At 45.5% G+C, this 12383-nt stretch overlaps 1 protein-coding gene and 1 long non-coding RNA gene across 3 annotated transcripts; one reads left to right on the top strand and one right to left on the bottom strand.

Annotated features, from left to right (window-relative positions):
• Nucleotides 1-1394: 1394 nt before the first annotated feature.
• Nucleotides 1395-6638, bottom strand: LOC133467742 (uncharacterized). Its single transcript, XR_009785315.1, has 4 exons — nucleotides 6034-6638; nucleotides 5674-5741; nucleotides 2741-5537; nucleotides 1395-1928 (listed from the first exon to the last, which is right to left on the bottom strand). It is a non-coding gene; the product is annotated as an uncharacterized LOC133467742 (long non-coding RNA).
• Nucleotides 6639-8261: 1623 nt separating this feature from the next.
• Nucleotides 8262-12167, top strand: mafba (MAF bZIP transcription factor Ba). 2 transcript variants are annotated; one of them, XM_061752867.1, is made up of 3 exons: nucleotides 8262-8695; nucleotides 8792-10084; nucleotides 10269-12167. In XM_061752867.1, exons 2-3 carry the CDS (start codon nucleotides 8829-8831, stop codon nucleotides 10330-10332), a joined length of 1320 nt encoding a protein of 439 aa, XP_061608851.1. In that variant the 5' UTR covers nucleotides 8262-8695; nucleotides 8792-8828; the 3' UTR covers nucleotides 10333-12167. The 2 variants fall into 2 exon arrangements, with proteins under 2 accessions (XP_061608851.1, XP_061608768.1); XM_061752784.1 differs by having other exon boundaries at nucleotides 8262-10084.
• The last annotated feature ends 216 nt before the right edge of the window (nucleotides 12168-12383 follow it).

Here is a 12383-nt window from a genome sequence, read left to right as displayed (position 1 = left end):
ATGTATACTCCACTATGTACAAAATAATTTAAAAAAAGAGCAGAAAGGAAAAACAGATGTGAGAAAGTCTGTAAGATGAGCGTGAGACTGAACGTGCGTATGTGTGTAATCGGAGTGAGTGGCAGTGATGCATGAATTTGGTAAAAGAGAGGAAATATACAGATGTCATATAAAAACATTCCTATCTGAGCGATATGGCCGCCATCAATCACACATTTTCAAACAAGCGGGCCTAATACTAGCACAGTGTGACCTTGGAACAAACAAACACACAAAACACACAAACATACGCTAACATGCAAACACACTCAGAACAAGCTAACACACACTCACACACACACACTAACCAGAACACACTTGCACACACTAAAATACTCTAACACACGCACACGTTTGGTCTTTTGACCTATTACAGCCAAGAAACAGCTCCTAACTAAATATCAAAGCTATATTGTGAAGTCAACAGTTACATTGTGGCTATTTCCTAATGCACCAAATCGATTAATTGAACAGGTTGTCTCATTTGTCGACAGAAAGCGGCAGAGCTCAAAGTGAAAAGAAAAAAAAATAATTATATATATATATAGCATTTTAGTTGGCTTCCTCCCACATGCCAAAAACATGCATGGTCGGTAGATTGAAGACTCTAAATTGCCCGCAGGTGTGAATGTGAGTGCGAATGGTCGTTTGTTGCTGTGTGCCCTGCGATTGGCTGGCGGCTGGTTAGGGGTGGACCCCGCCTCCCGCCCGAAGATAGCTGGGATAGGCTCCGGCAGCCCGTGACCCTAGTGAGGAGAAACGGTAAAGAAAATGGATGGATGGATGGATGGATAAATGTGTGTGTGTGTGTGTGTGCTTGTGCATGTATATGTGTAAACATCTCTGGGTAGAATATGGCTTTCTTCATTCACTCCCTTGCTAACACCATTCCAGCTTACAACTTCCTGCCGAGGTGGCCGAATCAAAATATGTACTTCTAATAACGCATTGCAATGTCTTTGCAGCAGTTTTCATTGAATGAAACAAATAAATACTGTATAACTAGTGTGTGCGTGCGTGTCGGGGATGTATTGGGGGCATCTTCGCTGCGACTCGCAGCCCAGATGGATGACTTGTGTGGGGAGTGTATTTATTTTGCAGGAAGGCGACATCAGGAGATTTGTTATTCCCAGGCATTGGCGAGTTTTTCACATTGCTCCACATCCCTGGAACCATATTTCATCTGTGCACCCCCAATTCCCAAACAGATTTATTTACCGAACACCTCCCCAACACACACAAGTAATACATACTGCTACAAACGCGTAAACTCGTGCATACAAAAAAAAAGCAGTGTTAAAGCTATGAAAGCAGCAAACCTGGAATCAAACACAATCACACACGACACACTAGAAAGCTGTGCACACTTACATTTATGTATCTATTTTCTGCAAACATTGCGTGATGAAATGTATCGCCATTGCCATTTCACCACGGCTCTGTCGCTCATCCGACAAAGCAAAGAAAAAGGCTCCTGTTCAAGACTCTTAACAGATAAATGATATATTAGGACAAATCAAGAGAGAATCTGCTAACAATAAGGCGAGTTTGAGTCTCACGTGTAAAGGGGAGGAGGTACGTTGCAGTGAATTGCCAACCTTAGAAATGAATAACCCGCATGGGATGTGTGTGCGTGGTTATGTGTGTACCTACAGCGTGTAGGAGGGCGGCTTTCCCAGATTGCTCAGCCCGTGGTCTCTCCCTATCTGTGTGAGTAATCATGCAAACTGCCAGCGCGCCGGCGTCTTCCAATCTGTAACCGTTTCCACGAAAGCTCATGTGCCGACAAACGCACGGGGCGAGAAGATTCATCAGAAAAGGGAACGGTGGCAGGTGGACTGGTTCATCCAGTCAGACTTCAAACAGACAAGAGCTCACTTACACTTTTGCTAAAAAAAAAAAATAAAAAATTGAAATAAACACAACACACAGCACAGATTAATTATCCAAGGGTCCACCTATATATGTTAATGGTATTCTGTATCAATGAAGATGTTTAGTTTTGGTTAAGAAGTATCAGGAAGGGAGATTGCTGTTTGGGTGCCCCCAACACCACCCAACCACCCCCACCCCCGCCCTCCCCCTTTTGCACGCCACTGCATCATTGATGGTAATTGATGCATTCAGCAATGTTTTTATTGTGGTTTTAGTGCGCAACAGATGTAAAACTGTTGAATGCGTCATACTGCAAAGTGTTTGTAGTATTTTTCTAATTGAACAATGAGACGTAACTATTGGGAATGCCTCTCCGGATCGGCCACTGCAGTTGTACACCACTGCAGACTCCACCCACAATAATAAACAGACAAACAAAAAACTAAAATAAAGTTAAATAGCTCTCTGAAAGTGTGACAACAATAGCTTTGTATAAGGTAGATTTGTAATATGTATTGGATTGTGCATCTATCTATTTATCTAGCTAGAAGTAAATGTGGCTTTTCCAGTGCTTTTCAAATTTATAAACAAGGATTTCATGATAGTGTTTTTTTTTTTTATGTCAAAGCAACAACACTCAATAACTAAAATTACAAGTGCCCCCTTATTGGTATTTGAATTGATGAATTGTATTTATGAGGTTGTAGGCTGCAGTACATCCAAGTCCATTTGTGAGTGGGTTAAAAACAGCCGTGGATGTTAAATTGTTGTAGACGCCGGTCTGAGGCTGCGTTTCAGGAAACGATCAGCCGGTAAATAAAACTACCTTTGCATTACATGATGTAAGTGAACACGAGAGCCGCTCCTGCGGCTTTAGAGTAGGCCGGGTGTGGTCCGGCGGTCAGGGAAATGGCCGGATGACCCGAGCTGTGCTGAGTCATGTCCCAGGTGAGAGATAGAGCTGCCTCCGCTGGGCTCCGGGACGTGCACTTAACCTGCAGTGATTACTGGAAACAACACTGAGAACATGACCAACATGGAACTGGTGAAAGGGGGCTGGAAGATTTGAAATTACTCGCAGCCTCTTGAGGCTCGCCGCGAGGAAGGCTTGCCATGGTTGTAATGTGGATTTTAAAGTTGGTTATCAACATGCTTCAGATTCATTAGGCATTAGCGGCTATCAGCTGGAGGCATAATGACCAGAGAAAATGAAGACGCAAACGCTTAGCATTGATTGGGTTAGCGGGCAGGGGGGGGGGGGGAGTGAGATGAAAAACAAGAAATAAGAAGGCGTATGAGAAATGGGTTGAAGGGAGGCATTACGAGCGGCGCAAAGAGGGGGCAAAGAGAGGGGAACGGGGTAGAACGCTGCGAATAAGAACCAAGTGCCTGCTAAAAATCATTAATCTTGTGTCAGCGAACGGCGGCGACACAAAAGAGCTCTCGGAGCAGCCGGGAGAGCGACTCACTGACCCGGACCCAATTGGCTGAGAAAGGCCCACCGGGCTTTAATAGACTTTTGCTGATCCGACACTTGTTTGCTGGGAGCCACAAAGAGGCGATTGCAGGGGTTGACAGGGGCCTGCGGGCCCGTAGGCTCCCCTCCCGCTCCATGATAAATGACCCGGGGTGGGCGGGGCCAGGGCCGCAGGAGAGGGGTGAGAGAGTCCGGAGGCCAGGAGGTGACTTTAAACTGACTGTAACGTTACCAAAATGCAAAGTTTATTCATCTTGCTTATCAATGTCAACACCGTTCCTCCTGTCTAATTGTGCAATGCACACGCAAATTACATTCAATTCAATTAATTCCTTTCAAAATGAAAAATTTCAGTTTGGTGCCAAGCTGTGAATTTCAATTATCGTAAAGTAAGAAAAATATATTTAAATCACAAACTACAAATTTTCAACAATTTAAACTTTAAAAAAATATATAGATAGATAGATAGATAGATAGATAGATAGATAGATAGATAGATAGATAGATAGATAGATAGATAGATAGATAGATAGATAGATAGATATTAAGTGTGACAGCTATGTTATATTTTTTTCAGTGTAAATAATGATTAAAAGTGGTGCTTTCTTGACCTTTGACCTTTAGTACGCGTTTTATTGTGGTCTATTTTTGACTAAAATTCCCTTCATAAAACATTTAAAAGTAGGCTCAAAACATCTTTAAAACATTTAATATTAAAGAACCAGAGCACAATTTGTCAATTTGTGGTGTGAAAGTGCGGTTCAGTGAGTGAGGAACTAAAACAATAAAGCAAACAACTAAAAAAAATAGGGGAAGTGAAAATCGTCTACATTTTTTTTCACATCGCAGGGACGCGTGTTGGCAAATTGATTTACAAATATAGAAAATGAGGCTTCAAAATGCAAAACAAATAAAGCGGCTATCTCCACTCTCAAATGCTGTGGGCGTGTCCGCTCGGTGAAAAATCGATACTATGTCTTTGGAACATTTTTTTTATGTCTATACCTGTACACATGCTTACATATTTTAGCCACTGAAATAGATCCACTTAAAGCATACGGTGGCTGGAATATATCGCACCGGGTCACGACAGGCGCTAGCCACCAGCTAGCTTGTAAGCTAACAACGTCACAGGCTAGCTCAGGTTCTTACATAGTCGTGGAAGCCGGACGCCCAAGCGCCCCACCCGAAAAATCAGGAAAACTGAAAAACAGTTCAACGCTATATCGTCGCGGTTCTCAGCCTTGAACACGTTTTGTGCCGCACGACTCGCCCGCGTGAGCCTCCGTGTCGGTCGCGGCCGCACGCTCACGGAGCGCCCACGCGCAAACTCGTCCGGAGTCGGCTCGTGCCTATATGGACAAAGTTTCATATGCACTTCAGTTGTGTCAGATCCAGACGTGAACAAAGAAAAACTCTGACCGTCACGTAGTGCAGTCGGCCATTTAAAAGCCATTAAAGCCTCCTGTTGATATCATCTTAATCACCTGGTGGTGCAAACACAGAGGGGGATGCATTCTTTCTGGACGGATTTTTGCCTTGACAGCACATTAGCCATTACTGTCTTTTTTTTTTTTTAATGATCATCATTGAATATTGAAATCATGATAGGACTGTACATAGTTTCCCAGATTGTTTCTGAAGTTCTCAGTATTGATGCAACTTGTGGAGGATGTGACCTATCGTCAGATTTGCTTTGCCTTCTGTGTTGGCACGACCCCCAATTTCGGGAACAACCCGATGCATATGATTTTGCACGATAAACTACTTGGAAAGAAGCCAAACGACTATGCAAATATTGTAATTTACATTAACGGAAGAACCACAGCAAAAGACACTTTTTTTTTTTAAGCCAATAGGTGTGTGACACGTATTACTTGTTATATTTAAAGAATGCCAATCGGAGACATCTAATCTCACAAAAGGCCCACAATTATACCATTCAATTTTTACACCCCCCTCGGCCCTCGCTTTGTCTTTTAAATTAAACACAAATATAAGTGGTGTAGTGAAGTTTAAATCCATGCTCGTCATGAAAATGCGAGCAAGGCACAAACGTGCCACCAGGGGCGCCCAGCCACGAGAAAATAAACCAAGAGCGGCCACGCAAACACGAAACCACCCTGATGTCACACAATCGCTGTGCCTGGAAAAAAAAAAAAAAAAATATATATATATATATATATATATATATATACATAAAAGAAGATAAAATGATCTTCACTGTTCAATTAACACTCCTTCTATATTAATGAGTGTGACCGAATTTGCACTTATCTCACCTCTTGTTGTGCGCGTCAATTAAGTGTGACGCGGCTGTTGGCTTCCTTCACTGCAAACTGGACTCTCCCTGTTCACACAGACAGCGACTTAATAATGCATGTTTTCGCTGAGATAGTCGATCTGTCTGGAGTAAACAAGAATGCCTGAGTAAGTGCACGCTGTAAATGGCCAATTAAAACGCTGATGCAAAAAAAAAAAAAAAAAAAAAAAAAAAAGTCAACTCGGCTTTTAGGAGGTTAAACTTGCATGTGTTGCTGAAGTGAATGAAAAAATATCCTTGCACGGAGTTAAACGTGAGGTGGATCATTCATATTTTCGAGTATGTTAATTATGCCGACGAAATAATTCAAAAGTTTTACCACTTGTCAATTAGATCTCACACGCGTCAAAGCTGCTGCGCGAGCGCCGGCTCGTCGTCGTCCCCGATCGGCCTTGCAACTCGGCTTCCTCCGGGTGTTGACTCGCGGTGAACGGCCATATAAAAAAAAAAAAAGAAAAAAAGAAAAATAATAATAATAATACGATGATTTATAAAAAACACTCAAAGTGAGGGAAAAAGAGTGGGGAAAAAAACTCCTTGCAATTATAACATCCTCCATTCCAGTTGAGTGCACAGAAAGAAGAGGGGAAAAAAAAGGTTTGGCGTGGCAGGCGAACCCGGAATCGTGGCCACCCCGGTCGGTGGTCCAGCCCGGGTGCGGCGGGCCTCCCCGTTCCGGGAGATGTGAGCCGCTCGGACGCGAGACGTCGAATGTGAGCCGCAGCCTCCGCAGCCTCCAGCGCTCGATGCAACATTTGAAGGCGGATTTCATTTCTTCTTATTCATTCCTAAAATCCGTAGGACGGGACTCTCATTAGGAGGGCGAAGAAGCAAGCGTCGACACAATTTGTTTTTCCTCTCTTCCTCTCCCGCTGCCCACGAAGCACACACATCACTTAATAGATCATTAACCGCCGATATGATGCTGACACTAACGTTTTTGAAGATCCGCTTCCAGCCTCGCCCGCACGCGTCTGCAGACGCCGGCCGGGCTGTGGTTCGGTGAGGGAGGGAGCAGGACCGCCTCACGGGGCCGCCGCCGGCGAGGCCTGGCCCCGGGGAGGACGTTCCAAGGGATGCTCGGTTCGGTGCGATGCTCTCCGGGAGTTTTGGGAATGGCGACGCTCGCCCGCAGCTGCAGGTGCCGGGAAGAAAAGAAAAAAAAAGAAAAAAGAAAAAGAAAAGGAGAATGATTTTCATGCTCTTGATTTGCATTTTGGATGATTATGATATTATCTGGGCTGTCTGTGCATCACTTTGCGTTGTGAAGCGTAACGAGGGCAGAATGAATTGTGTCGGTGTGTCTTCATGACAACATTTTGAGATTTGTAACATTTTCTGCAAAAAAACAAAAAAACAAAACAAAATATTATCACAGATGATACAGAATGTATTTAAGAGCATTTCTATAATGTCTGTCGTCGTGGTTATAACAATGAAATGGCAATGCATGCATTATTTATACGTACATTTCCATAAATGATTCTCACAATGTCCGATGTCATGTTGAATAAAATGCATGTGCGGCGATTGAATTATGTATGCGCGCAATTTAAACAGGGACGAAGAAACAAGATTCCGATCCACAACAAATGGAATAAAAAAAAAACGGATACTTGTCTTGCGGAATTAGTTAAGTAGCAAAGTGCGCAATACTCGTCGCTGTCAAATCAAATGAATAAATACAAATCACTGACTTGTTTACGCGCAGTTTGTTGCAGGGAGGCCCCGCATCACGTGTGTACGTGCGTGCGCGCACATCCTAAATATTGTCATTGTTGACGTGACGTCATGACGCTGCAAGATGTCACCCGTTCCCCAGTCGCAATAAGCGCGAAGAGATCAATCGGAGACAGAAAGAAATGAAAGTGCGCGATCGTTGCGTGCGCCTGCGCAGGCGCTCGTGTCTCCCACCAGGGGGCAGCATTGAGCCTCCTTTGGCCTCACAGCGCTGACGTGACGAAAAAAAAAAGCGCCACACGCTCCGAACGACAACAACGACACTCAATAGACGTCTTCATTAAATCCCCAAATTGAGTGCGCACAATGCAGATGGATAGAAACGTATGGCAATAATCAAAGTGGTGGTCGGTGACTTGATGCTGTCATTTGGGACGATATTATATTTGCGTACATGACTGTGCTTCATTATTTGGTCTTCAGTGAGTGTCAAGAAGCATCGCGACTGCCCGAGAAATCATCGCAGTACAACAGCAAAGGAGTCGACTGCAGTCCGAAGTTTGCACAGACTTTTCAGTTGCTACGGAATCCAAATTTTGGTTGTGAACTTGAGAAATGACATTTTTTTTGTTTTGTCTTTCGGAGCGCCTTGGAGAATGCGTAAATGTGCCGCCGCGGTCCCAGCTTCCGCTCGGGTCAGCTGACCGTCTGCGCAGCGGCCATCCGAGAGCGCTCCCGGCTCTCCTCCGCCTCCTCTTCCCCTTCCTCTATTTCAAGCCGGGGTCCGGCTCCCATTGGAGGCTGGCGCGCCCCGGATCCCGCCTATGGGCGCACGTCACCGCGCGCTATAAGCATAAAGCTCGGGCTGGCTCCAAGCGCAGTCTGCTGGATACCAGAGTGGAGGGGAGAGAGAAAGAGGGCGAGAGAGGGAGAGTGGCGTCAAATCTCTGCGGTGCAGAGCTGGAACAAAAGCTGCTTCTCTGTGAAAACCACACGCCCCGTTTCATCGGCTCACCTGCTCCTTTTCTTTTTCTTCTTTTTTTTTCCTGGAGGAAAAAGAAAAAAAAAAAAAAGAAAAGGGAGGACTTACCACCAACAAGTTGCAACGAGGACTGGTGCGCGTCCCTGCGAGCAAATTTGGCATTTCTTTCCCGTTCTTCTTGACGTCTTTTTTTTTTTTTTGAAAGTTTTGTGAATGCACATCGACTGAAGGGGACTCCTCGCGCACCGAGGCCGCTCGCTTTCGTTCTACCTCCTGCCTGGTTGTCACTGCCACAGCAGAAGTCTACATGATGCAAACAGTGAGCAGAGAGCTCTAGTCTGAAAGTTGTTTTTTTTCCTTCCCCCCCCTCCTGTACTTTTTTTTTTTCTTTTGTTTTTGTTTTCGTTTTCTCAAGGTGTTTGACGCTCCAGCAAATCAGTGCGCAGCGCCGGATGAACCAACAGAACGATTGCGTGAAAGAAGAAAGGCGAGAAGAGACGCTGATTCCCAAGTCCGTTTTGGCGACGCTCGCAAGCTCCTTCGCGTACCTGCAAAAGAGTCGCGACGGCAGCATGAGCGCAGAGCTCAGCATGGGCCCGGAGCTACCCAGCAGCCCTCTGGCTCTGGAATATGTCAACGATTTCGACCTGATGAAGTTTGACGTCAAGAAGGAGGCTTTGGCCGGCCTGGAACGCGGAGGAGTGCGTCAGTGCAACCGCCTCCAACCGCAAGGCTCCGTGTCGTCCACGCCGATCAGCACGCCCTGCAGCTCGGTGCCCTCGTCGCCCAGCTTCAGCCCCGCGGAGCAAAAGAACCACCTGGAGGAGTTGTACTGGGTGCCCGGCGGCGGCGGCGGCTACCACCAGCAGATGGACCCCCAGACCCTCGGCCTGACCCCAGAGGACGCGGTGGAGGCCCTGATCGGAGCCACGAGCCACGGCCACGCTGCGCCTCCGCACGTCCAGCAGCAGCAGCTGCAGCAGCAAGGCGCCTTCGAGGGCTTCAGGGGTCCGCATCACCACCACGGCCACCACGGCCACCACGGCCACGGCCAGCAGCAGCAGCAACAGCAGCAGCAGCACCACCACCACCACCCGTACGCGGGCGCCATGGGTCACCACGCCGAGGAGCTGCACGGCCACCCGCACGGCCAGCACCACCATCACGGCGGCGGCGGCAGCGGTGGCGGCAACAGCCAGGACCCCGACAGCCCGTCCCCGGTGTCCCCGGAGGCCCACCACCACCACCACCGCCACCACCACCACCACCACCACCACCCGCACGGCCACCTGGGCCCGTCGGCGGCGGCGCACCACGGCTCGGCGGGCGGCGGCCTCAGCGTGGAGGAGCGCTTCTCCGACGACCAGCTGGTGTCCATGTCGGTGCGGGAGCTCAACAGACACCTGCGCGGCTTCACCAAGGACGAGGTCATCCGCCTCAAGCAGAAGCGCAGGACCTTGAAGAACCGCGGCTACGCGCAGTCGTGCAGGTTCAAGCGCGTGCAGCAGAAGCACGTGCTGGAGAACGAGAAGACGCAGCTGATCAACCAGGTGGAGCAGCTCAAGGCGGAGATCGGACGCCTGGCCAGAGAGAGGGACGCCTACAAACTCAAGTGCGAGAAACTTGCGGGCTCGGGTTCGGGGCCCAGCGGCGGCTTCCGCGAGGCGGGCTCCACCAGCGACAACCCCTCCTCGCCAGAGTTCTTCATGTGAGTGGGCTTTCAATTGCTTTTTTTTTTTTTGGTGTCTCCCCCCCCCCACCCTGACGACAACAACTAAGCGACAGCGTCCACCTCGAACACAAATCGACTGATCCAAACCGTCGCGGGCTGGCAATTATATCCACGCAGCCCTTGCGTCATATCATAATTCTGTCATCACCTTTCCATCCAGCCGTCCACTGAGGTGTCGCGCCAGCATCTTTGTCCATTCAAATTCCTCGCGGAGAACATTTTGAAATTCCCTCCTGCAAGAAAACAAACAAACAAAAACAACAACATCGCCCCTGATGAACTTTGACCCTCTTTTGAGGCTCAAACAACTTTTACAACAGAATCAATGGTGTTCAATGGTGGAACAGCAAAACGAGGCCTGGCGTCTGGACAACTCTCCAAAAAGAAAACAAACAGACACACAAAGAAAAAGAAGAAGAAGAAGAAGAAGAAGAAGAAGAAGCAAGACTCCACTTTATGCAAATCTGGGGAGGACATTTTATGCAACATCTCATTGATTTATTGCCTGCTTGGTTATTATATTCCAGTATAGAAACGAACAACAACAACAACAACAAAAAAACTCGCATTAAATATTAATCCTGCATGCTGGACATGTATGGTAATAATTTCTATTTTGTACTTTCATCATCTCGTGTATATTAATAAGAGCATGTTGTTGATCTGCGCTTCTCTATATAGTTTTTTTGTTTTGTTTGTTTCTTTTTTTGGGGGGAAGGGGGGGGGGGTCGAGATATGCAGCGGGGACAGAACAGCAGGACTGCCTGTGCAGCATCATATGCGTCATATGCCGAGTGGGTGGGGGGGGCTTATTTGGGCTTGTAAATATTATGCAACCGCAAAGTGCACAAGATTGAGGAGGCTGGTTTGAACTTCTTTCTTTCTTGGTGTTTCTGTTTCTCATTTATTTTGATGTTCAGTTATCATTTCTCATTTGCGGGACTGATTGAGAGAGGAGTGAATTATTCATATTTTTTTGTTGTTTTTGTTTTGTTTTTGTTCCATGTTTGTCAGTTGAATTTGTAGAGAGAAAGAAAAACAACAAACTTTGAGGCAAGTGCACTTTTGTATGATGATTGATGATTTTTTTTGTTTTTGTTTTGTTATTGTTGCAAGTTTTCATTTTGACTTTTGCACAGACACCCCCCCCCCCCCCCCCACTCCCCCCAGGAAGACAATATGATGCTTTAATGACATTTACGGGAGGTCATGACGCAGTTTACAAAATTACAAGTTATCAGTTTTCTCACGAACAAACACACTCAGGGTGAAAATTTGGACAGTCACTAATATTTCAAATTTTCCGCGATATTTGTGCCCTCTCCTCCCAAAATATGAACGTGTGATTTGGTTAATTATGACCGGGAATCAAAACAAATATTCATTTCGATTGACAGCCACCTGCAGCATCATCAGCGCGTCAGTGATTGAAAATGATATTTTGAATTGCAACATATTTCTTGTGAGATGTTGTGATGCAAAGTTTGTCAATTAGCGCTGTGTTTTCCTGAATTTTTTTGTTTTTTTTGGTTTTTTTTTTCTTCTGCAGGTCAGTGAAAAAAACGGGATTCAGGTGGTGCAAATGCTCAAAATGAAAACAGTTGATATGTTACTACGTGTTGATTTCACCTTTTTTTATTATTATTTGATGATTCTGGTTCTGCTGGCCAGATGCATAGTTACATAAAGTTTTTTTATTTTAATGATTTAAATTAACAGACTGTCAGATCATATCGAATAAGCATGGTGCTTGCATTTGAAACTATTGTTGAAAAGTCATGCATTTTATCAATCTTTTTCCTTTTTGTTGATTCAACTGTGTTGAAATCGAACTGAAACTGCAGCAGCGGGTTGTTGTTTTGTTTTCAGCATTTCCATGTACTTTGTCATGATGGGGATACATTTTCAATCCTGTTTATATGAATAATAGTTAAACATTTAAATTTGAACTGTTCCATTCAGGCTGGTTTCTGTTTATGTCTTATTTTTTTTTGAGGAGGTTGTTTTCGGAAGAAAATGTTTCCTATTTTGCTTATTAAAGTCATTGAAATGGCAATAATTGAATCTCAGACTTGTTACTACAGCACGCACGTGTTTTTTTCACTTTTTTTTTTTTTTTTTTTTTTTTGCACATCAACATCATTGAGGCATTTTAATATATCATCATAAGGCATTCATAAACCGAAGTCAGCATTAGATTGCAGTCATACAACTCATTTCATACATTTATTTCGTTTTTTATTATAGATGTGTTTTATAGATGTGTGTGTGTGTG

The sequence above is a fragment of the Phyllopteryx taeniolatus genome, chromosome 1, assembly GCF_024500385.1.
Source record: "Phyllopteryx taeniolatus isolate TA_2022b chromosome 1, UOR_Ptae_1.2, whole genome shotgun sequence".
NCBI classification, from domain to species: domain Eukaryota; kingdom Metazoa; phylum Chordata; class Actinopteri; order Syngnathiformes; family Syngnathidae; genus Phyllopteryx; species Phyllopteryx taeniolatus.
Note: the sequence above shows the minus strand (reverse complement) of the source record. Positions and strands in the feature narration are given on the sequence as shown.

Excerpts from the sequence above, each read along its gene's own strand:
- mafba (XM_061752867.1), top strand. The coding sequence starts at position 8,829 with ATGAACCAACAGAACGATTGCGTGAAAGAAGAAAGGCGAGAAGAGACG. Across the intron at positions 10,085-10,268 it reads TCCTCGCCAGAGTTCTTCAT|CCGTCCACTGAGGTGTCGCG; the intron begins GTGAGTGGGCTT and ends CTTTCCATCCAG.